The sequence below is a fragment of the Pelodiscus sinensis genome, chromosome 12 (genome assembly GCF_052426305.1).
Source record: "Pelodiscus sinensis isolate ZL-2025 chromosome 12, ASM5242630v1, whole genome shotgun sequence".
In the NCBI taxonomy this organism is placed as follows: Eukaryota; Metazoa; Chordata; order Testudines; family Trionychidae; genus Pelodiscus; species Pelodiscus sinensis.
In genome coordinates this window covers 13,688,748-13,713,722 of record NC_143063.1, presented here as the reverse complement: position 1 = coordinate 13,713,722, position 24,975 = coordinate 13,688,748, and the positions used below count along the sequence as shown (strand labels likewise).

The following is a 24,975-nucleotide window of genomic DNA, read 5'->3' as shown; positions in this document are numbered from 1 at the left end:
CCCAGGCCCTCTTCCGGACCCTCCTGAGGACGAGGAGGAGCAGCAGCAGTGACTAGTGGGACAACATCATCCTGGAGTGCTGGGGAGACCAAAAGTGGACCCAGAACTTCAGGATGAAGAAGGACACCTTCCTCGAGCACTGTGAATGGCTCACCCCTGCTCTGCAGCAATGGGATATGCACATGAGGCCTGCCATTCCCCTACAGAAGTGTGTGGCCATCACCCTCTGGAAGTTCTCCACACCTGATAGCTACCAATCCATGAGGAACCAGTTCAGCGTGGGGAGATCCACCATTGGAGCAGTGATCATGCCGGTATGGCAGTCTCCAGACATTGTGCCTGGGGTGGGGGCAAGGAGGGGACGGGCTGCCCCAGGGAAATGGGGGGGAGGTGATGCAAGTCCCCTCCCCGGGAGGGTTTGTTCTGTCCCCTGCACTACAGACTGCCCGCAGTAGCCAGGAGTGCAGGGGGGGTTGCTCCTGGGGAGTGGGAGCGCAGGGCAGTGATGGAGAAGGAGCATTGTCAGCCACCCTGGCACCCCAGTGACTCTTGGTTTTCTGTCTCTCTCTGCAGGTGGTCAAGGCCATCAATAGAGTGCTGCTCCGCAGAGTCATCTGCCTCATTGATGTGGATGCGGTCATTGAGGGGTTTGGTGCCCTGGGCTTCCCCAGCTGCGGGGAGCAATCGACAGGACGTACATCCCTATCCATGCCCCAAACCACCAGGCCTCCCTGTACATAAACTGGAAGGGATACTACTCGGTCATCCTGCAGGCTGTGTCTAACCACCGGGTCCGCTTCCTGGACATTAAGGTGGGCTGGTCCAGCAAAGCACACGGTACGTGTGTGTACCGCAACTCCTCCATGTGCCATAGGCTGCATGCTGGGACTTTCTTCCCTGACTGCCACATCAGGGTCGGGGAAGTGGACATGCCTCTGTGCCTGGTGGGGGATGTGGCCTACCCACTACATGAAGACCTACATAGCGCTTATTTCGAATTAGCTATTTCAAATTTGGTGTTATTCCTCGTGGAATGAGGTTTACCAAATTCGAAATAAGCGCTCCGTTATTTCGAATTAATTTCAAAATTGCGATTTGGCTGTGTAGATGCTAGTAAAGTTATTTTGAAATAACGGCTGTTATTTCGAAATAACTTTGCTGTGTAGAACATACCTGAATTGTGTGCTTTGGCAATTTTTGTACTTACATAGTGCCACCTCGAACATGGATATCTGGTTTATAGTTATCTCATCAAGGATATCCAAAAACAAAAGCCAACAGACACAGAGCTAGACTTTGCACAGGATTCTGACACCATTTCTCTCTGTTTAGCAGTACAAGAGAGACACAACACAACTCTCACTTATTCCCTGCCTCAGGTTTCTCACCTCTAGGAAGTCATTTAGGTTTTGGTAGAGTCCTCTAGGGTGTCCAGAATCCTTCCCCTGCAGCTTATGACTTTTCTCCCTAATCATAGAGTCTTTCCACCTCAGCAAGAATTCTCTGACCTTGCTTGGTCCCCCAGTTAAACCAGACCATCTGTCCATTCACCACTACAGAAAAACATGACCATGTCTCCTGCCCCAACATTCCTGTCCCTCCAAAGCCCCCAACCTGTGTTCCACTTGTTAGTTCTTTTTAAACCTCAGCTTTGTCATCTCTCTCTTTGTGCAGTGACAACTTTTCACTCTCCACTCTTCCCCTCTCAAGATAAATTGGAGGAAGTAGTGTCTCCCAGCTCCACCAAACCTTCTTAGCATACCCATTATTTAGTCCAGTGCAGTCATTGAGGTGACTGACTTGCCATTGGTAGATGTATGCTATTGCCCTGCCAGCAACTGGTGGATTCTACATCCACACAGGGGCAATTTCCCAATACAACAATTTGATTTTAGTGTCATAGCATTAACCAGAATTCATAAATTGTTCAGACCGATCTCCCTACTCATCACATCTCCCACCTTCTGTTAGCGAGTCTCTTTACTCTGTCTGGTTCTGGAAGTCTCTTTAACATAGGGAAAGGATCTGGAGGTGGGCTTAAATACGGTAGATGACTGACAACTCTTGCCTCACATTTCTTGATTGGCAGACCCAGAGTGCTAATAGTGAAAGCTGCTGGCAGGTGGGATGGTATAACTCAGAATTACATCAAACTAGATTTCTAGGGAGCAATATCCTTAATTATTATGAGGGGCGCTGTAAAGCTTAGTTAAATATTTATGAAGCACATTTTGTTCCTGACATGAAAGGAGCTACAGAGAAGCAAAGCAAAACATTATTATTTTGGATAAGCATTCGGTGATTATAACTACTTTTCTCCTTTATTTTTCTTTCTGTGTTCAACACTCGCAGCAAACTTCAATCCAGATGGGCTTTTCTTGAGCAGTGCGTTGAATTTAAAGGAGACATTGGAATTTATTAACTTCTGCTATGAATTTAATAATTGCCAGGTTTTTAGACAGAGCTTAATGGAAAAGATGAGACAAGTTTAAATGTGTCATAACCTTTCATTAAATGAACGGCAGTGAGAGTGCTTTGGAACTGATGATAGACCTGGTTGAAAATTAAGCAAACATTGTTATTTACTTAACAACTAGTATCAAGAATAGAGTGTCTAAGGCCTCCTTTTTGGTTGGGTTACTATAAGCATCATGATGATGAATTGCAGTAATTAAAACGAGATTTTAAAATGTATTTCATTTACATAAATTAACATAATATGATTTAAGCTCTATTTGACCAGTGGATCTGTGTGGATATCAGCTGTTCCCAAATCAATCTTTCTTCACTTGACCAAGCAAAACAAGAGAATTCTCATCAAGAGCATACAAGTCCCCTTTGTACAGCCCCAGAACAGGAAATATGTTCCGAGCTAGTGTGATCAAGTAACTTCTTGCGTCAAACTTTGAAATATGTCTGGTGACTGAAGACTCCTGGACAATGTCTGTCAAACTCCTTTCACCACAGGAAGAACACAGGTGCATCATGGTAACATGGTACTAACTTGTTCTTTGTATAATCCAGTCTACTTATAACCCATTGCTAGTAACTTTGCTGTACAGGACTCCATTAGTACTTAACCCTCAATAACTTTCATCAGGAATTGGAAGCCTAAATGTCATTTAAGTCTTTGAAAATCTTCTCCTTAGTGGCTTTAATAATTATTCTTTCAATGGCATGCATCCTGTCCCCCCCCCGCCACACACACAAGTCTGACAGGCCACCACAAGTACATCTCCACTGGGATAAAAGACCATGGCTGCAGCTGGCTCAGGTTAGCTGATTTGGAGTTGCAGCTTGGGCTACATGGTTGTAAAGCTGCTGTGTAGATGTGTAGGCTGGAGCCTGAGCTCTGGGACCCTTTCCCCTTGCAGGGGCCAGCTTGAGCATTGAACTGCTGCATGGACATACCCCATAGAGGAAACTGTAGTATCTTGGAAATCAAGTGTATCTGAAGGCTGCAAATCTCCATGTTCTCAATTTGTCACTTCGTTATTTTAAATTATTTCTTACAGGGACATATACCCATGATGTAAAAGGGTTTTAATTAGCGTTCTGCTGATCTCAGGCACTGCTTTATGTTTTTCCATCATAAACTTCTTCTCTCCCATCTAGTCTTCAGAAAACCTTAATGATGTTATCTGCCCATGAGTTAAAACAGCAATATGCACGATGACACTGTCACTGACAGCAACCAAGCTCAAGACACACTAGCCTAGAAAAATCCTACCTTTGAAAATATCTTAGTCAAATCCCATCCATTCTACTTGTAGATACCCCTCATGTATCTAATGCCATTTGCTAATAATCAACCAAATTTTTATCAATATTGTCACCACTATTTAATAACAGAGTATGTCTACACTACAAAGTTAATTCGAACTAACAGCCGTTAGTTCGAATTCACTTTCATAGGCGCTACACAGGCAAACCGCTAGTTCGAACTTAATTCGAACTAGCGGAGCACTTAATTCAAACTAGGTAAACCTCATTCCACGAGGACTAACGCCTAGTTCGAATTAAGTAGTTCGAATTAAGGGCTGTGTAGCCACTTGATTCGAACTAATGGGAGGCTAGCCCTTCCCAGCTTGCCCTGGTGGCCACTCTGGACACAACTAGGGAAACTTGTCTGCCCCCCTCTTGGCCCCGGAGCCCTTAAAGGGGCACGGGCTGGCTACAGTGCTTGTGCCAGTTGCAAGCCTGCCAGCACCCAGCCAGCAGACCCTGCACCTGGCAGAGCATGAGCCAGCCACCCGCTGCCACCCAGCCCTCCGCCTCTTCTCAGGACCAGGCTGGAGGCTCACAGGAGCCTGCCCGGGGCCACAAGAGGCGGGCGCCCACCTGGGCTAGTACGGAGATCGTGGACCTCATCGAGGTTTGGGGAGAGGCCTCCAACATCCATGATCTCCGCATTAGGCACAGGAAAGAGGCCGTCTAGGGCAGCATAGCTGCCAGCCTGGACACCAAAGGCCACATGCAAATCCAGGAGCAGGTTTGCATGAAAATCAAGTTAGTCCAGTGAGACCCCCAACCCTGAGCTCTGAGCTTAGAACATAAGAATGGATGTACTGGGTCAGACCAAAGGTCCATCTAGCCCAGTAACCTGTCTGCTGACGGCAGCCACCAACAGGTACCCCAGAGGGGATGGACCGAAGACAATGACCAAGTGATTTGTCTCGTGCCATCCATCTCCAGCCTTCCACAAACAGAGGCCAGGGACACCGTTCCTACCCCCTGGCTAATAGCGCTCCATGGACCCAACCTCCATGAATTTATCTAACTTCTCTTTAAACTCGGTTATAGTTCTAGCCTTCACAGCCTCCTGTGGCAAGGAGTTCCACAGGTTGACTATTTGCTTTGTGAAGAAGAACTTTCTTTCATTAGGTGTCCATTCATTTCATTTGGTGTCCTCTAATCCTTATAATATGGGAACTAATGAAGAACTTTTCTTTATTCACCCTCTCTCCACACCACTCATGATTTTATGGACCTCTATCATATCCCCCCTCAGTCTCCTCTTTTCTAAACTGAAAAGTCGCAGTCTCTTTAGCCTCTCTTCATATGGGACCTGTTCCAAACCCCTAATCATTTTAGTTGCCCTTTTCTGAACCCTTTCCAAGGCCAAATTATATTTTTTGAGGTGAGGAGACCATATCTGTACACAGTACTGAAGATATGGCGTACCATAGTTTGATACTTCCCCTCCTCCTTCTTCCCCTGGCTTCCCCCTTCTAGCTCCCTCCTCCCAGGTTTCTCCCTCCCCTCTTCCACCCTCTCTCTTCCCCTCTCCCACCTCCTTTTCCCAGTCTCCCTAGAGGTTAATCCCTCCCCCAGTTTTGTTAAATAAAGAGCATTTCTATTTTTGAACACACGTGTAATTTATTTTTTACATCAGGAAGGGGGGCTAGGGAAGGGTAAGTGGAAGGAGGTGAGGGAGGAATGGGGCACGAGGCCCGGATGGGGAGGACTGGGGTGGCTCTGTGAGCTCCTCGGGGTCGAAGCTCTCCTGCAGGGCCTCCTGGATCCTGACATCCCCCCGACTGACTCCCCCGGATGGCAGCCTGCGGCAAGTGCAGCCAGGCTGATGGCTGAGTGCTGTGATGTGATGAATGTGGGCACTAAGGGCACTCCAAAACAGGACTGCTTTGCTGTCCCTAATCGAGTTAGACAAGCAAGTGGGGAACCCTGAGAATTGTCTGTCTGGGGGTCGGGTCCCTTTAAGCACAGCCCTCGGCTAGCCTGACGCAGCAGCTCCACATTCTAAGTCCTAACCTGATGCCCTGCCGGCACTGGTTCCATCCAGCCTTAACTTCGGGTCAGGGTCCACTCAATGTGGACAGGTTATTTCAAATTAGCAAAACACTAATTCAAATTAGTTTTTAGGTCTAGATGCGCTAATTAGTTTGACATCTGTAGTATGCAAGATCTTGGAAAAAATTTTGAAGGAGAAAGTAGTTAGAGACATTGAGGCTAATGGCAATTGGGACAAATTTCAACATGGTTTTACAAAAGGTAGATCGTGCCAAACCAACCTGATCTCCTTTTTTTAGAAAGTAACAGATTTTTTAGATAAAGGAAATGCAGTGGATATAATCTACCTCGACTTTAGTAAGGCATTTGATACAGTACCACAAGGGGAATTACTGGTTAAATTGGAAAAGATAGGGATTAATATGAAAGTTGAGAGGTGGATAAGCAACTGGTTAAAGGGGAGACTACAGCGGGTCATATTGAAAGGTGAACTGTCAGGTTGGAGGAAGGTTACTAGCGGAGTTCCTCAGGGATCAGTTTTGGGGCCAATTTTATTTAATCTTTTTATCGCTGACCTTGGCACCAAAAGTGGAAATGTCCTGATAAAATTTGCAGATAACACAAAGTTGGGAGCTATTGCCAATTCAGAAAAGGATCGGGATATCATACAGGAAGATCTGGATGACCTTGTAAATTGGAGTGATAGTAATAGGATGAAATTTAATAGTGAGAAGTGTAAGGTTATGTATTTAGGGATTAATAACAAGAATTTTAGTTATAAGCTGGGGACACATCAGTTGGAAGTAATGGAGGAGGAGAAGGACCTCAGAGTCCTGGTTGATTATGGATGACTATGAGCCGCCATTGTGACATGGCCATGAAAAAGGCTAATACGGTCTTGGAATGTATTAGGCGAGGTATTTCCAGTAGGGATAAGGAGGTGTTAGTGCCATTATACAAGGCATTGGTGAGACCCCATTTGGAGTACTGTGTACAGTTCTGGTCTCCCATGTTTAAGAAGGATGAATTCAAACTGGAACAGGTACAAAGAAGGGCCACTAGGATGATCCGAGGAATGGAAAACCTCAAGGAGCTTGGCTTGTTTACCTTAACCATAAGAAGGCTGAGGGGGGACATGATTGCTCTCTTTAAATATATTAGAGGGATAATTCCTCTCCCTCCCTGGTATTTATTTAAGCTTAATACCAATGTGGACACAAGAACAAATAGATATAAGCTGGCTAGTAGGAAGTTTAGACTTGAGATTAGACGAAGGTTTCTAACCATTAGAGGAGTGAGGTTCTGGAACGGCCTTCCAAGGGAAGTAGTGGGGGCAAAAGATCTATCTGGCTTCAAGATTAAACTAGATGGGTTTATGAAGGGGATGGTTTGATGAGATAACATGATCTTGGTAACTAATTGAACATTCATTATCAGTGGGAAATAGGTCAATGGAGGGATGATAGGAGTTACTATAGAGAACTTTCTGGGTGTCTCGCTGGTGAGTCTTGTCCATATGCTCAGAGTTTAGCTGCTTGCCATATTTGGGGTCGGGAAGGAATTTTCCTCCAGGGTAGATCGGCACAGGCCCTGGAGGTTTTTCGCCTTCCTCTGTAGCATGGGGTACAAATCACAGCTGGAGGATTCTCTGCATCTTGGGGTCTTCAAAGTATCTTCAATATCTGAGATATAGGTGAGAGGATTATTCTAGGAGGGGGTGGGTGAGATTCTGTGGCCTGCACAGTGCAGGGGGTCAGTCTCGATGATCATAATGGTCCCTTCTGACCTTAAAGTCTATGAGTCTATGAATTTGAATTAGCTTAGTTTGAATTAACGAATTTGAATTAAGTTAGTTCGAATTAGTGCTGTAATGTAGACATACCCATACAGATTAGAAATTAATGTACTCTTGAGGATGAAGAACTGATAGCACTGAAGTCTCCATCCCTAGTACTGTACACAGATTTTTTTCAAACTAGTTTCAGTATAGCAAGCATCTATAATGTCTAATCGTAATATCTGGATCTCTAAATGTTCAGCCTAGATATTTATCTGAACCACCCAAATCTTTAAAATGGGGCTAGAAATACATCAGGCAAGAGCAGATTCTCTCATGAGATTTGTGCTCTGCTTTCAGGTCAGGACAGAAATTTCACATGAACTATCTTTTTGTGTAATATTTCAGCTTCCAGTAAAGGAGGGCGGGAGGGAGGGCAAGGGGGTTTGGGGGAGAGCGGAAGGGAGAAACAGTGGTTGGCAAAACTAAAAAACATTTTTTAAATCTGTATTCCCTTAAACCTCAAATAATAAGTTTGGTTCTTTTTAGATTTGAGTGAAGGCTAAAATTAATTGATTTTCCAGATCCTGTTCTCCCATCTCTAACTCTAACCTATCTTATGTTGTGTCACTTTTACTGCCAGGTACCTGGCACGGCAGCTGTTATGTGCTAATATCAGGAAAATAGAAAAGAACATTCATAATGCTGTATAGTTCAGTAAGCTCCAAAATATTGACAGTTTGTAGGTTTGCCTGTCAAAAGTCACAGATTTCCCTGTGGAAAAGGCTCATTATTTCATTTCAAGCACTGTCTCAGACTCAGTGAAATAACAGTAGTATCAGTGAATCTAAAATGTTCGGAATATATGCAAACTGTGAGTGTATTGGTGGAACAAGGCAAAGACAGCATATTAGATCTACCAGGTGCTGCTCATTTTCAAGCAATCATTTACTAAATTGTACCTGTATTTCTTTGTCACATTCATAATGCTAACCCTAAAACTGTCTTGTTTCTGATATGAATCATATACTCACGCATAGATTTTTCCAGTTTCAAAATACCATAATCAAAGGAGGAGAGCACAAACTCACCTTTACCCAGAAAACAAAACACTGCCTTTTCGGGCCTCAGCACATCCGAAGTATTAAAAAACAACAGCCTTTCATTTAATGATGGTTTCTTGTCATTATAAAAGAAAAGGAAATTTGCAGCTGCAGCAGTTGGTCCAGCATTAGCAAAATCCAGCCTTGCTGTGCAATTTATAGGAAGGTGATCTGAGCCAAAGCAAAGCAACTTGTCGTATTCAGGGCCTGATCCTGCAATGTGCTGTATACCCTCAACTCCCATTGGGAGATGAGTGCTCACCATCTCTTGGAAGCACTGAACATTTTGCAGGAATGGGTCATAATGGCTTAGATGCAGAACGAACTCTTATTCTCTAAGGGAACCAAAAGCATTTCCTGTCCCCAGTACAGCAAGAGAGGGTAAAATGTCAACCATTCACATGTAACAGAGGAATATCAAATGTATGCATGGCTTCTATTGATTCACTATGAATCAGTGAATACATTCAGAAAACACAGATATTGTTCTAATAACCAGTTTTCTGACAAAGGTTTCTAAGATGGTGGTTTATCTGTCTTTCTCCCAAGAGGTAATCTGCAGTGTCTCATCTGCATTTATTAAATACATAAATATTATTTGACTGCAATGTTAAAGAGGCACAATTTAAATCACGCCAGATTTACAAGGTCACCATGAAATAATATTGCTCACATCTCAGCTATATGCTGAAAGTCATCTGGGGATCTTTAACCAAAGGGTTTGAGATCTTATAGTTATACATCATCCAAAGGGCAAAACAGTGCTCTTTACCACCATACTGGGGTATAGGCTTAGTACTAACACAGAAGTACTATCTCCTGGGTCAAACAGATAAGGCTTTCATACTTTTTCATAGCATGGACCACTTCTTAGAGAATGTCTTGTGGACACCTGCCCTCCATCTGCAATGAAATAATATGTTTGTGACTTCAGGATATGGAAAGGCAATACTACGAAAGGTATTATTTGTACTGTTTGTGCCACTGAAAGTCTCCCCCAGTAAGTTTAGCTGTAGGAACAAATGAAGAGAACATCAGTATGGGTGTGTCTAGACTACAGGGTTTTGTCAACAAAAGTGGACTTTTGTCGACAAAATTATAACTGCATCTACACTACCGCCAAGTTCTGTCAACATAACATTGACAGAACTCGGCAGTTTTGTCGATGGCAGTAAACCTCATTCTGCGAGGAATAACGCCTTTTGTCAACAGAGTTCTGTCGACAGAAGGCGTTGTTGCATCTACATTGTCCTTTGTGTCTACACTCTCATGTCGACAAAGCGGCTTGCTTTGTCGACAGAACTGGATGTAGTCTAGACACTCTTTGTTGACAGAAGCTTTGTCGACAAAAGCCTGTAGTCTAGACGTACCCTATGTGATCAGTGGGTCACAGATGGACCAGAGAATCGGGTTGGAACCTACAAGTATGGAGTTTTCTTAAAGGTCTCTCAACCAAATACTGATTAGCACTGACCTTGCTTAATTTACAAGGAAGATCTCATTAATCTCCCCAGCTCAGAAATTAACATTAAAAACATTTCCATATGGAAAGGCACCATTAGGGTAAGTGACCATAATTTGCTACGCTAGTTTGACTTGACTTGACTTGTTCCATCAAAGAACCACTTTCCTGTCAGGACACGCTATGTACTAAAACACAAACTTTCCTATTCTGCACTCATTTGCAAGCAAGTTGCAATGGTGGAAAAAAGACAGCAAATTCATGCCTTATGTTATTGCCTAGAGTTATTAATCTTGGGAATTTCTATACTCTATAGGAGGCTTTCTAATTATGGCACCAGAAAGTCACACAATAATATATGTGTTCATGTAACATTTGATAACTCCATTACTAGAAGTAAAGATAGCTACTATGTAAATCATCAAAGACTCAAGAAAAATGATAAAGGGTGAAACAACAGGATATACTATAATGGTAATGAGAATAAATTAAGTATCTACCAATAGTCCTATTTGACAGAAGAGTCTCTTATCTGAAGTCCTGGAAGCTCCAATTCATGAAATATTTAAAAGTAGATTGGACCAGATACTGGGAAATTTGCTGGAAGAAATACACTTGTACTGGTAGGGAATGTGCTAGATGGGTGAATAGATCCTTTCCGTCTCTCCTTTAATAAGATCCTATTAGCCTTATGGCAGGATTTGCACAAGCTATGCAGGAGCAAATCAGTGGGTAGCAAGTTTGTAGACAGCCACTGGTTCAATTCAAAAACCTTGTTAGCAGTGACATTCTCCTTCAGAGCATTACAATATAATTGAGCTTCCCTGTAATTAAACTGGTCAAAATAAGTCACTGAAGGCATAACAATTTATCTCCTAGAACTTCAACCAACCCCATTTGCTTCAGAGAGCATATCTCATACAGATAGACAGGCAAGGAGGCAGCTAGAGGGAACTCTTTCTGGAGTGACTGTACTTTCATTGTGACATTTATCTATAATCCAAGTCTCAGATAGTGGAAAAGACCCCAACATATCATACATACAGGCAGCACAATGTCCCTTACAGCGATTGTGGTTCCTTGAGATGGTTTGTCATGTGGGTCCTACTCAGGGCTAGCCATAGGGCTGGGAAAACCGGGACCATGCCCAGGGCACCATAGCCAGAGAGGCAATTGGGCATGGGTGTTGCTGGGCAAAGAGAGTGGAGGGTACTGGGCAGGGGAGCAGCATGGCAGGACATGTTGGAAGTGCAGGGCTGGTTTTGGGAGCACAGCTGGGAGGAAAGTGCAAGGGTTGGGAGGAAGGGGGCACTGAGCAGAGGTTAGGGGCAAAGGGGGCACAATGTAGGGGCTAGTGGTAAAGAGGGCACAGAATGGGGATGCAGGGGTTGGGTAGGCCATGAGTGCCAGAGGAAATGGGTGGTGCTATGCCCACAAGGGCAGAGGCACCAAAACACAAGTTCAACCAGAGCATCATTTTCCTTAAGGCTGGCCCTGATCCCATTCATGGTGTGCATGGTTAGGTCTAAGTAGGCGCTGAGTACTGGGCAATGTCTACCAGGGAAAAAGACGTGTTTTTCGAGATGTGCTGCTCATGTCCATTCCCTGTTAGGTGTGTGTGCTCACCACATGCACTGATGCTTTTCCTCCATGGGATCTATCGGAGAATGGCCCTGGCACCCATATGGTTTGATGGGGGGCAGGGCATTGCTGCTTGTCCTGCCTTCAGCTTCTTCTTGCCAGAAACTCTGATAGTGAAGAAGGAAGGCAGGTCATGGAATGGGCATGAGCAATGCATCTTGAAGGCAACTGTCTTTTGCTCTGAGTGCCTGTTCATGTCCATTCCATATTAGGTGACTTCCAAGCACTATGAGTCCGGGTAGGTGCTCATGGATATGAAGACTGCAACACATCTCTGGCTTGCTGAGTGATGGTATAGTGTGCCATGTATATGTGCCATGTATATCTGACTCTGCAGATGTCCTGGATGGGAATGTGTGGCAGGAAAGCCTCCAAGGATGCCTCCACTCTAGTACTGATGATCAGCTCACTTGCAACAGGTCCTGATGCAGGAGGGGATCCTGTTGGAAATTCTCCTGGAATGAGGTGTAACAGGTCATTCGAACTAAGGACTTAGTTTGAATTACCGTTTAACTGCCGCGTGTAGCTGCAGGCAGTTAGTCCAGACTAGTGGCATTTAAAAATGGCAACCGGACAGGAACATGCAAATAAAGCCCGGAATATTTAAATCCCGGGCTTCATTTGAAAGTTCGAATGCCTACATTAGCTTCCCTAGTTCGAACTAGGGGGCTAGTGTAGACATACCCGAAGGGATAACTATTAACTATATTACAAGGAAAAGTGTGTGGTACTGAAAGAAGTAAATGAAGCAACAACTGCACCATCACTGGCAGCAAGAAGGAACCATGGGTGTGTGAGGGGGAGTGGTGCCCCTTGTATTGCACCATATGTGTGCCACTCTCTCTATGAATACTACAAAGGAAAACTTGTGGCACTGGTAGCACACACATCTAATTGGGATGCACATAAGCAAGCCCTGTGAGATTGGGTTTCAAAGTGGGCCCTAGCTATGCTCCTCACAACTACCCAGCGTCGCCATGGTACTCAGGCCCTAATCAAATTCCTAGGTAAGGAATGCCGGGGGAAGTCAGAGATAGACACACTGCTGGTCAAAAGATTTGCATCTCACACGCATAAACATCATTTAAGTGGGATCCTCACAGACAGACTTGACAAACCCAGCCATACTCCAGTACAGTTATGAAGAACTGTAGCACACTACTCAGCACAAATCTTTATAGACAGCAACCAAATTAACAAGCTCAGTTATAAACAGTCTTATTTTATTACGGCAAAGCACCTGTGCCTTTCTTGCTCTGTAAACTTGGGACAAATATTCATCTTCAGTGGGTTTGCCAAGAAAGCTCATAAGGCCTGGTTTGGATAAGGATCTGGAAGTTTAGGGGTTTACCCTTAATAATCTTTGTCTCGAAATCTGGTACTAATTTCACAAGCTCATCCCCCAGTCACATCTTTCATTTTCTCATTGTTTGTTTTGTTGGAAATACTACGGAGACCTGATCTGCGCAGAGGATAAATGGAATACCTATGCACCACTTAATTCCCCATTTGCCCCATTTTAAAAGTTCTGTGAGTCTCAGCCATGTACAGGACCTAGTAGTTCATTTTATTCTTCACGTCATGTGTTATTTGCCAAATCATTTCTGTGCAGAGCTCTTTCTTGGTGTGTTGTTGGCTCATCAATCATTGCAATAACTGGTGTACAAACGATGAACTGTTTTGAGTGGACACACTGGGTAGAGAAATATATCATGTGGCCTGATCAAATGAGCAAATCTCTTAGAACACAAGTTTCTGGTGTATTTGCAAACAAGGGAAAGGACGGTCTTGTGGTTAATGTGTTGGCCTTTGACTAGAATCACTGGGTATAATTCCTAATATGATTCCAAGCAGATCAGTGAATCTCTAGGCACTTCAGTTCCTCATCTGTAAAATGTTTCCTTGCATCACAAGGTTTTGGGAGAATACATCTACAAATATGCCTCCAGACACTATGTAAGAAGAGCAGTGCTTCATTTGTGCCAGGGCTTTCCAGTACTGATCTCTGGCACATATAAAGCTTGGCAAATCATAGTCCTGGCACCTTTGGGCTTGCCACATCACTTATGACTATAAAAATATTGCTTGAGCCCCACCACCTATTTGGGTGAGCACCAGTACCTCTTTCATTACAAATTAAGCACTGAATGAGAGCCATGAGTATATAGACAAAATGAACTATTAATTTGAAATTGCTTTCCAGCATGCACCTAGAACTTGCATTTCAGCCCACATTCTTACTGAAAAACTTGTTTGCTTGAACATTTGCAGGGAAAAAATCTAAAAGAGATGCATACACAGAGTTGAAATTTTGCTCATTATTCCCCTAATTCTATGTTACAAATATGAATACAAAAATACCATAAATACTTACACCATGTTTGGTTACAAGGTAATGTCTTCATTTTAACATAAACGTATCAAAATGTTTTTTCACTTCCATGCCACACCAATCCCACATATTTAAAACACTGACATTTAAAGAAACCAAGAAAACAATGACTTGTATTTAGTCAGAAAAAGAGAAATATGAGGAGTAACACCTTGACGCTCCTTGACTCTATTCCAATTCTTAATATGTCCTATCATAACCATTACCAAATCATAACATTAAATGATTGAAGATTTCCTCCAACCCTAGAGATAAATGGAAGATTTCAATTTGGATTATTCAGAGGAGGATTGGAATTCAGTCTGTGAATAGATTTCTAAAACAGGACATTTTTACTTTGCTCAACAAGAGAATTTCTCACAAGAGAAAAGCAAATGTTCTCTTTCCCTGAAATCATAGACTCATAAAATACTAGAACTGGAAGGGACCTCGAGAGGTCAGCAAGTCCAGTCCCCTGACCTCATGGCAGGACCCAAGCACTGTCTAGATCATCCCTGATAGATGTCTGTCTAACCCGCTCTTAAATATATCCAGAGATGGAGATTCCACAACCTCCCTGGGCAATTTAATCCAGTGTTTAACCACCCTGTTAGTTAGGAAGTTTTTCCTAATGTCCAACCTAAACCTCCCTTGCTGGCAATTTAAGACCATTGCTTCTTGTCCTATCGTCAGAGGCCAAGAAGAACAATTTTCTCCCTCCTCCTTGTAACACCCTTTTAGATATTTGAAAACTGCTATCATGTCCCCTCTCAGTCTTCTCTTTTCTAAACTAAACAAGCCCAATTCTTTCAGTCTTCCCTGATAGCTCATGTTCTCCAGGCCTTTAATCACTTTTGTTGCTTTTCTCTGAACCTTCTCCGGTTTCTCCACATCTTTCTTGAAATGTGTTGCCCAGAACTGGACACAATACTCCAACTGAGGCTAAATAAATGCAGAGGAGAGCAGAAGAATGTGTTCTCATGTCTTGTAAGTAATACATCTACATTTAAATGGGAAAATTTGTAACTGCAAAAGGATTAATACATTTTACAAATAATAATTATTTCTGATTTATTAGAAGGAACACAAGATAAATGATTTAAAGGGAAAAGCATATCTCTAGACAGTGCTCCACTGCATGGGAAGATGCTAAATTAATGACTCACTCTGCATGTTTGTGTTTTTCTGATACGTGTACTATATAGATCTAGTTTTCCAGATAAATTAAATTTAGTATTCTTAATATTAGTGTGGTGCAGTGACTGCCCCACTCTAGCAGGGAAAGGGTTAAAAGCAGGCAGGAAGAAGACTGGCCCATCAGAGGAAGGGAGGGCTGCAGGGCTGAGCAGAGCTCACTTTCGCTGTGGCTGGAAGGAAGATGGACAGGCTCTTAGAGAAGGAGGGCTGCACCTGGGACAAAGCAATGCTGGGCAGTGTGCAGGGCAGTGAGAGCTCTGTCTAGCCACTGCCAAATTGCAGGCCTTGAGATAAGGGCTAAGTGGGTGCAAGGGTCACAGGGAAGTGGCCCAGTAGAGGGGAGAGAAGAAGGGCAGGGGCATGGCTGCCACCAGAAGGTCCCTGGGTCAGGCCCCACAGTAGTGGAGCCTGGGTCCCTTTCCCTTGCACTGTGCCTGCTCATGGAGAAGCATAGTGCTATTCATACTGTGGCTTGCTCTGAAGCAAGAGCCTAGATTTGAGGGCTGCAAATGGCCACAGCAGCAGGCATGTGGACTGAGGACAGTTATACGCTGGGAAGGGGGAGAACCCAGTGGTGGGCCCTGCTAGAGGGCAGCAACTGAAGAGGGTTGAGACACACACAGTGGATGAGACACGGTCAGAAAAGGAGCCCTGCTGATAAACTGAGCTTATTCCCAGACAACTGTGGTGGTGATTCCAGCCAGCTAAAACTAATTACACATTTAAATAATCGATTATTTATTAATTGTTCTGTCCAAGTGGGAAGAATTATACAAAATGGAACCCCACTTGCATATACAAAAATGTGTATTTATATGGACCACAGCTTCTGGGCTTAAATCTATTCATTTGCATGCACAAACGGTACTGATTTCCCAAGGCATTCTCATCAGTACTCTCATTCTAAAGTATTAGACAGAAGATATAAATGGCTAAACTTCTGGGCTTCTAATTTTTCCTTTGCTATTAACTACAGGTTCAAAGAATGGAATTTCCAGAGTATTTAGAATTGGTAAAACTGTTCCAACAAAGCCAATGGGACTTCAAATAGTGAATTTGATTAAATGAGACTTAGACCAATGTTAGCCTTTTTGAAAATGCCACTATAGACATCTAATTCCCAGAACTTTCGGTGATTATGTTCGGGAAAAACAAAGTAACTCATTGTCCAGTTGAGACTCTTCTATTTTCAGAAAGATTTCTGGTAAGGTACAACTCTATTCATAAACCATTTAAGGTTTCACAATGTTAACAGGAAATGTTTACTCTGGACCTGTGTTTTCAGTGCTCCCTTTACTTTAAGTAAGATAGCGAGAGACAACCATTTTGCTAACTAAGGCCAAGACCTCTCTAATTAGTTGTTCCAATGACATTAAGTGTGCATTGCAGTTGATGTATCTAATTTAATCTTTATATCGTTCAGGCAGTCTCCTGATGATGGTGATGATAAAACAATGTGCTTGAATGGACCAGAAGGAAAAAAATCCACCAGGAGTAGTTTAATGGACTTTTATCTGCAATACTGCAAAGATTTCTGCCTTTGAGATGCGAACAGATAATTTTTCATATGCCACAGAACTCAGGACTGTTTCTAAACTAGGATTTAGAAACAACTGCAATCACCAGTTCTTACAATATAGCTTGCTGTAATGACAATACATAAACCCACAAAGATACCCATATGATGACACAAGCTGATAATTTATTTTTCATTTTAAAACCCAGATAACAAAACTGTTGACGCTTTGGCCACTAAGAGCTTTTTGGAATAAAAATTAATGATTTTTATAAACACAACTGTTTTCTGTATTTGTGTGATGTCAAATATCTTCTAAATATTGGTAAGAGGCAGACACTTCATATAAAGATGATCATTAGCTAACACATAACACAGAATGTTCTAAAACAGAGTAGATAACCTGGAGAAGGTATTTTCTACTGATGAATTATATTTATGCAACGTTTTCAGAATTTGCAACCCCATTATCAGTCTTACAATTTTATCCTATGAGTGTTTAAGATTTGCCTCTTAAAAACCTTGTCTAGCCCAACAGTAACACAATAGCACTTGTTTCTTAATTCACTCCGATGACAATGTCCTTGGTGTTAAGAATAGTAATAGAGATGTAACCATGTTAGTCTGGTCTTGCTGAAACAAAAGACAGGACTATGCAGCACTTTAAAGACTAACAAGATGGTTTATTAGGTGATGAGTTTTCATGGGCCAGTTTTCTCTGGCCCACGAAAGCTCATCACATAATAAACCATCTTGTTAGTCTTTAAAGTGCTGCATAGTCCTGTCCTTGGTGTTAATTTGATTTCACCCTTAGGCCGTGTCCAGACTCAGGGGTTTTTTCGGGAAAAGTAGCCTTTTCCCGAAAAAACTTCCCCTGCGTCCAGACTCAAGCCGCGTTCTTTCGAAATTATTTCGAAAGAACGCAGCTTTTCTTTCGATGGCGGTAAACCTCGTTTCACGAGGAAGAACACCTTCTTTCGAAAGTTCCTCTTTCGAAAGAAGGCGTTCTTCAATGTAAAGAGGCCGTCTTCGAAAGAGAGCATCCAGACTCGCTGGGTGCTCTCTTTCGAAAAAGCGGATTTCTCTTTCGAAAGATCCGCCTGCAGTCTAGACGCGATCTTTTGAAAGAGGCTCTTTCGAAAGATGCTTTCGAAAGAGCCTCTTTCGAAAGAAGCCTGCAGTCTAGACATAGCCTTAGTGAAAGGACTACAGGAAAAGCATTAACCATGCCTACTTTAGACCCATGAACTTGGAGAAACCTTATCTAGCTACACTCACTTGCATAGCATAAGCTGCAATAACAACAACTCACCCGCTTGGTGTAGTCCATGGCTTTCAGAATGGAGAGGTTAAGGGTCTCCAGCGAAGCCAAAACATCTTCATAGTCTCCCATATGATCAGCAAAATAATCTGGCGAACCAATGGAGGACAGAAAGGTAAGATTCTAGGTCAATATAATAATCAGTTCTGTTTAATGTTACAAACAGTCATTCTGGTAAAGAGAAACAATGAAAATGTTAATTACATTTTAAAAATGTATTTCCACTAGGCGTTGTTTCCAAACCCTGAGCCAAATTAGCAATAGGTATAAAGAGGTGTGTGCCCTTGTAGCCAAGAAGGCTAATGGCATATTAGGTTGCATTAAGAGGAGCATTGCCAGCAGATCCAGAGATGTCATTATTCCCCTTTATTCGGCTTTGGTGAGGCCACATCTGGAGTACCTGTTCTGGGCCCCCCACTACAAAAAGGATGTGGACGCATTGCAGAGGGTCCAGCAGAGGGCAATCAAAATGATTAGGGGGCTGGAGCATATGACTTATGAGGAGAGGCTGAAGGACTTGGGTCTGTTTAGTCTGCAGAAGCGAAGAGTGAGGGGGGATTTGATAGCAGCCTTCAACTTCCTGAAGGGAGGTTCCAAAGAGGATGGAGAGAGGCTGTTCTCAGTAGTGACAGATGGCAGAAAAAGGAGCAATGGTCTCAAGTTGTGGTGGGAGAGGTCCAGGTTGGATATTAGGAAAAACTATTTCACTAGGAGGGTGGTGAAGCACTGGAACGGGTTACCTAGGGAAGTAGTGGAGTCTCCATCCCTAGAAGTGTTTAAGTCTTGGCTTGACAAAGCCCTGACTGGGTTGATTTAGTTGGGATTGGTCCTGCCTAGAGCAGGGGGCTGGATTTGATTACCTTCTGAGGTCTCTTCCAGCTCTATGGTTCTATAGGAGCACAGGAGAACCTCTAGTGAAGTTCAGCCCCATTGTAAAGAGAGGCACAACCCAAAGAAATTACCTCACTGTAAAGAGAGGCACACTCTGCTCCGTGCTGAGAGAGTTTGGGATTTGTCTCATTAGGGCTACAAAAATATAATCCCCCATTGCTTTACAGTATGCAAAGCGTGCCTGATCTACCTTGTAAGATGTAAGTCACTACATAAAGTGCAAGGCAGTGGACAGTTTCAATCCTTGCTCTCAACATTATCACCCTTGAAGTGTCCATAGAAAGAAAGCCATTCATATGCAATATCAATTCTTTTAAGTGCTGAGCTCCCTCAGTGCTCCCTGTGAACCCCAAAGGCTTTTGTCTCATAAATGGCAATCTCACCGCACTACAAAACATGCATCAGTTACAAAAGCACAAAACAGTCCCTGAAAACATTCACTTCTAGCTTATTTTTGCACTTCCCTGTAGTGACACTGAGGGTATGTCTACACTACCCCGCTAGTTCGAACTAGCGGGGGTAATGTAGTCATCCGCAGTTGCAAATGAAGCCCGGCATTTGAATTTCCCGGGCTTCATTTGCATGAAGCCGGCCGGCGCTATTTTTAAATGCCGGTTAGTTCGAACCCCGTGCTGCGCGGCTACACGCGGCACAGAGTAGCTAGTTCCTAATCCGAACTAGCTGTACTCCGTGCCGCGTGTAGCCACGCGGCATGGGGTTCGAACTAGCCGGCATTTAAAAATGGTGCCGGCCGGCTTCATGTAAATGAAGCCCGGGAAATTCAAATCCCGGGCTTCATTTGCAACTGCGGATGACTACGTTACCCCCGCTAGTTTGAACTAGCGGGGTAGTGTAGACATACCCGGAGAGACCAGCTCAAGCTTAGGCCACAGGCCAATTCACTTGTGTTTTAATAGAGAACAAAGGAGATGTTAGTTGCATTGTTTTACCTATCTATGTCCTTTGTTTACTAGTACATTACGTACTCTGATTTACCTATTATATATTACCTGCTTTAACCTCTCCATAGCTCTCATTCTTTTTTCTTAGTTAACAAACCTATAGTTAATTCACTATAGAACTGTCTGCCAGGGCTATCTTTGCTGTAAGATCTGGAGTATCAATTGATCTGGGGTAAGTGGCTGGTCCTTTGGGACTAGGAACAACCTGATTAGGGCTGTGTCTACATTGGCGTGATCTTGCGCCTAAGTGGCTGATTTTGAGCAAAAACATGCTGCCTGTCTACACTGTCGGGGAGTTCTTGAGCAAGAACACTGACGTTCTAATGTGTGAAATCAGTGCTTCTTGCGCAAGAACTATGATGCTCCTGCTCAGGAATAAGCCCTCTTGCACAACTGTTCTTGCGCAAGAGGCCACTGTAGACAGGCAACATGAATTTCTTGTGCAAGAAAGTCCGATGGTTAAAAGCACATCTCTTGCGCAAAGGCACATGCCAGTGTAGACACTCTCTTGCTCAAATACTTTAATGCAAGAACTCTTGCGTTAAAGAGTATTCGCACAAGATCTTTCCAATGTAGACGTGCTCCCAATTCTTCAGCTTCCCAATTTGCTTCTGCTATTGCTATTGCAACTCTCAACTTTTTAATCAGAAGACATGACAATTTATGTCTAGTTAGTTAGAAGTTTTGGGACTTGGGCATACAGTGACCTGGGAGAGATCTGGAACTATTCAACTGTTTTCATTTATGTAAGCTTCAGTGACTTCACTGGGGATGAAATAGATGTGCTCATATACACACAACAGTTGTATGACTGATTTCAGCCCTGGAATCCTTTCATGCATAACTGGTGAATTCCTAAAATTAGACATGTAGACCAGAAACAATAACTTAAATATGGAATCTTCAACTACACATGGAATAAGTACGAAATATAAGCACAAAACAGACTAGTTTCCATGTAACTGGCATGATCTAGAATTAAAAACAAACCACGGAGCTAGTATATTTTCCCAGCATCATAGAATCACAAAAGATTAGGGGGAATAGACCTCAGGATATCATCTAGTCCAACTGTAGGACAAACCCCAATTAAATCATCTCAGCCAGGGCTTTGTCAAATCTGGTTTTAAAAACCTCCATGAATGAAGATTCCACCATCTCCTTAGGTAACCAGTGCTTCACCACCCTCCTAGTGAAATAGTTTTTCCTAATATCCAACCTAGATTTCCCTGACTGCAACTTCAGGCCATTGCTTCTTTTTCTGTCATCTGCTACTGCTAAGAATAGCCTGGCTCCATTATCTTTGGAAGCCCCCTTTAGGTAGCTGAAGGCTACTGTCAAAAATGAAAATTAATATTGAAATGACAATTCTATAGAAGTTAGCTATAAATAAACCCCAGGAGACAATTTTATTATTTAGTTCCTTTTGATTTAATTAAAACTGCATATACATGTCTGCAGCCCGAGAACATCTCCAAGTGGCTTTTGTAGTAGCAATTGGAATGATAGCAAAGTTACTATCACCACTGTGATCTGTAGCACCTCAGTGCTCAACCATAGGTAAGCCAAGCAGCTCATTTTCAGCAATAGTAGATTGTATTTTCACACAGGCAATAAAAAATAAAGCACTCTAAGGATTAGTTATCAAAAAGAAAAGATAAAGAATTTAACATTCATTTCATGAGGAGTAACGGTAGTTCGAATTAGAAAGCCTAATTCGAACTACATACTCCGTGCCACGTGTAGCCGCGGGCACGGAGTCCGAACTACCGGGGATTTAAAAATGGCGGCGCCCGGCAAGATGCAAATGAAGCCTGCGATATTTAAATCCCGGGCTTCATTTGCAACTTCGATTGACTACATAAACCAACCTAGTTCGAACTAGGGTGGTAGTGTAGACATACCCTATCAGATGTATTGGAGCATAAGCTTTTGTGGGCAAAGACCCACTTCATTAGATGCATGTAGTGGAAATTTCCAGAGGCAGGTATAAATACGCAGGCCAGAATAAGGCTACAGATAACGAGGTTAATTCAGTCAGGGAGGGTGAGGCCCACTTCTAGCAGCTGATCTGGAGGCGTGAACACCAAGAGAGGAGAAACTGCTTTTGTAGTTGGCTAGCCATTCACAGTCTTTGTTTAATCCTGAACTGATGGTGTCAAATTTGCAAATGAACTGTAGCTCAGCAGTTTCTCTTTGAAGTCTGGTCTTGAAATTTTTTTGCTGCAGGATGGCTACCATTAAATCTGCTACTGTGTGTCCAGGGAGACTGAAGTGCTCCCCTACAGGTTTTTGTATACTGTATTGCCGTTCCTAATATCTGATTTGTGTCCATTTATTCTTTTACGTAGGGACTGTCCAGTTTGGCTGATGTATATAGCAGAAGTGCATTGCTGGCACATGATGGCGTATATTACATTGGTATATGTGCAGGTGAATGAACCAGTGATGGTGTGGCTGATCTGGTCAGGTCCTGGGATGGTGTCACTGGTGGAGATATGAGGGCAGAGTTGGCACCGAGGTCTGCTACAAGGATTGGTTCCTGAGTTAGAGTTACTGTGGTGCGGTGTATAGTTGCTGGTGTGAATTTGCTTCAGGTTGGCAGGTTGTCTGCGGGCAAAGACTAGCCTGCCTGCCAAGGCCTGTGAAAGTGAGGGATCATTGTCCAGGATGGGTTGTAGATCACTGATGAAGAGTTGGAGAGGTTTCAGCTGAAGACCGTTGGTGATGGCCAGTGGTGTTCTGTTGGTTTCTTTCTTGGGCTTGTCTTGTAGTAGGAGGCTTTTGGGTACATGTCTGGCTCTGTTAATCTGTTTCCTCACTTCCTCGTGTGGGTTTCGTAGTTTAAGAATGCTTGGTGACGATCTTGTAGGTGTTGGTCTCTGTCTGAGGGGTTGGAGCAAATGCGGTTGTACCTTAGTGCTTGGCTGTAGACAATGAATCGTGTGGTGTGTCCGGGATGGAAGCTGGAGGCATGAAGATAGGCATAGTGGTCGGTAGGTTTTTGGTATAGGGTGGTGTTTATGTGACCGTCACTTATTTGCACCATGGTGTCCAGGAAGAGGATCTCTTGTGTAGACTGGTCCAGGCTGAGGTTGATGGTGGGGTGGAAGCTGTTGAAATCATGGTGGAATTCTTCCAGAGTCTCCTTCCTATGGGTCCAGATGATGAAGACGTCATCAATGTAGCGTAGGTAGAGAAGGGGCGTTAGTGGACGAGAGCTGAGGAAGTATTGTTCCAGGTCAGCCATAAAAATGTTGGCATATTGTGGGGCCATGCAGGTGCTCATAGCGGTGCCACAGGTTTGGAGGTATATATTGTCACCGAATCTGAAATAGTTGTGTGTGAGGATAAAGTCAGAGTTCAGCCACATGTTTTGCTGTGGCATCATCAGGGATACTGTTCCTGACAGCTTGTATTCCATCTATGTGTGCGATGTTTGTGTAAAGAGCCTTTACATCCATGGTGGCTACCCTCCCTGATTGAATTAACCTAGTTATCTCTATCCTTATGCTGGCCTGCATATATGTACCTGCCTCTGGAAATTTCCACTACATGCATCTGACGAAGTGGGTCTTTGCCCACCAAAGCTTGTGCTTCAATACATCTGTTAGTCTATAAGGTGCCACAGGACTCCTTGTCACTTTTTCAGATCCAGACTAACACGGCTACCCCTCTGATACTGTGTAGCCTTTGGTTTTGTGAGTGATTCACTCACGGACAATTTAAATGATCTCTGTTCTAATTTTTTCTGCTTTTGAATTCACTATGTAAGTCAAGATCCGTGGAAGTAACTTTGAGTAGAAGGATAGCCACAACAAAATAGAGACAGGCACATAAAATGGGAGGAATTCCCATCACTGTAGAAATAGTAGGTATATGTTAGAGCAGAAACTCAGGAATTCTTACTTTGCTAATCTGCACGCTTCTTTCCAGCTTTAAGGATAGATGTGATACTAATAGGTTCCATATAAAAACTCATGCCACAGATGGGGTTTGTTAACTATGACTGTAAGTTTCCAGTATCCATGTTGTAGCTCTTCTGATGTCAGAAGGTATCTCTTAAGAAGCAGTTAAAATCCTGGAATGCTTCTCTCTCATCTGATATTTTAATCTAAAATGTGATCACTACCCACTGGGCCTGACCTTCCAGCTAGCTTTCTATCCATCTTACCGTCCATTTATCCAATTCACATTCCATTAACTTGCTGGCAAGAATATTGTGGGAGACCGTATCAAAAGCCTTGCTAAAGTTAAGGTATATCATACCCACTGACTTCCCCATATCCACAGAGTCAGTTACCTCATCATAGAAGTTAATCAGATTGGTCAGGCACGACTTGCCCTTCTTGAATCCATTTCTGATCACCTTCCCCTCTTCCAAGTGCTTCAAAATGGATTCCTTGAGAATCCTCTCCATGATTTTTCCAGGAACTGAGGTAAGACTGACTGGCCTATAGTTCCCTGGATCGTCCTTCTTCCCTTTCTTAAAGATGGGCACTACATATGCCTTTTTCCAATTATTAGGGATCTCTCCCAATCTTCACGACTTTTCAAAGATAATGGCCAAAGGCTCCTCAATGACATTTGCCAACTCCCTCAGTACCCTCGGATGTATTAAGTCCGGACCCATGGATTTATGTACATTTAGCTTTTCTAAATAGTTCCTAACCTGTTCTTTCCCCTCCAAGGGCTGCCCACCTTCGTTCCATATTGTGTCACTTAGCGCATAGTCTGGGAACTGACCTTGTCCGTGAAGACAGAGGGAAAGAAAGCATTGAGTACTTCAGTTTTCCCCACATCATCTGTCACTAGGTTACTGCCCTCACCCAGCAGGGGCCCCACATCCTCTCTGATCACCTTCTTCTTACCAACTGTAGAAACCTTTCTTGTTATCCTTCACATCCCTTGCAAGTTGCAATTCTGACTGCACTTTCGCCTTCCTGATAACTCCCCTGCATTCTCGAGCTATACATTTATACC

The 24,975-nt window shown here is 43.2% G+C and overlaps 1 protein-coding gene across 1 annotated transcript in view; it reads right to left on the bottom strand.

The window, feature by feature from the left end:
- Positions 1 to 24,975, bottom strand: part of NECAB2 (N-terminal EF-hand calcium binding protein 2) — a 386,434-nt gene that overhangs the window by 174,194 nt on the left and 187,265 nt on the right. The window contains exon 5 of the mRNA XM_006133911.5: positions 18,131 to 18,228. Coding sequence (XP_006133973.1) covers positions 18,131 to 18,228 — 98 coding nt within the window. The remainder of the gene's footprint in view (positions 1 to 18,130; positions 18,229 to 24,975) is intronic.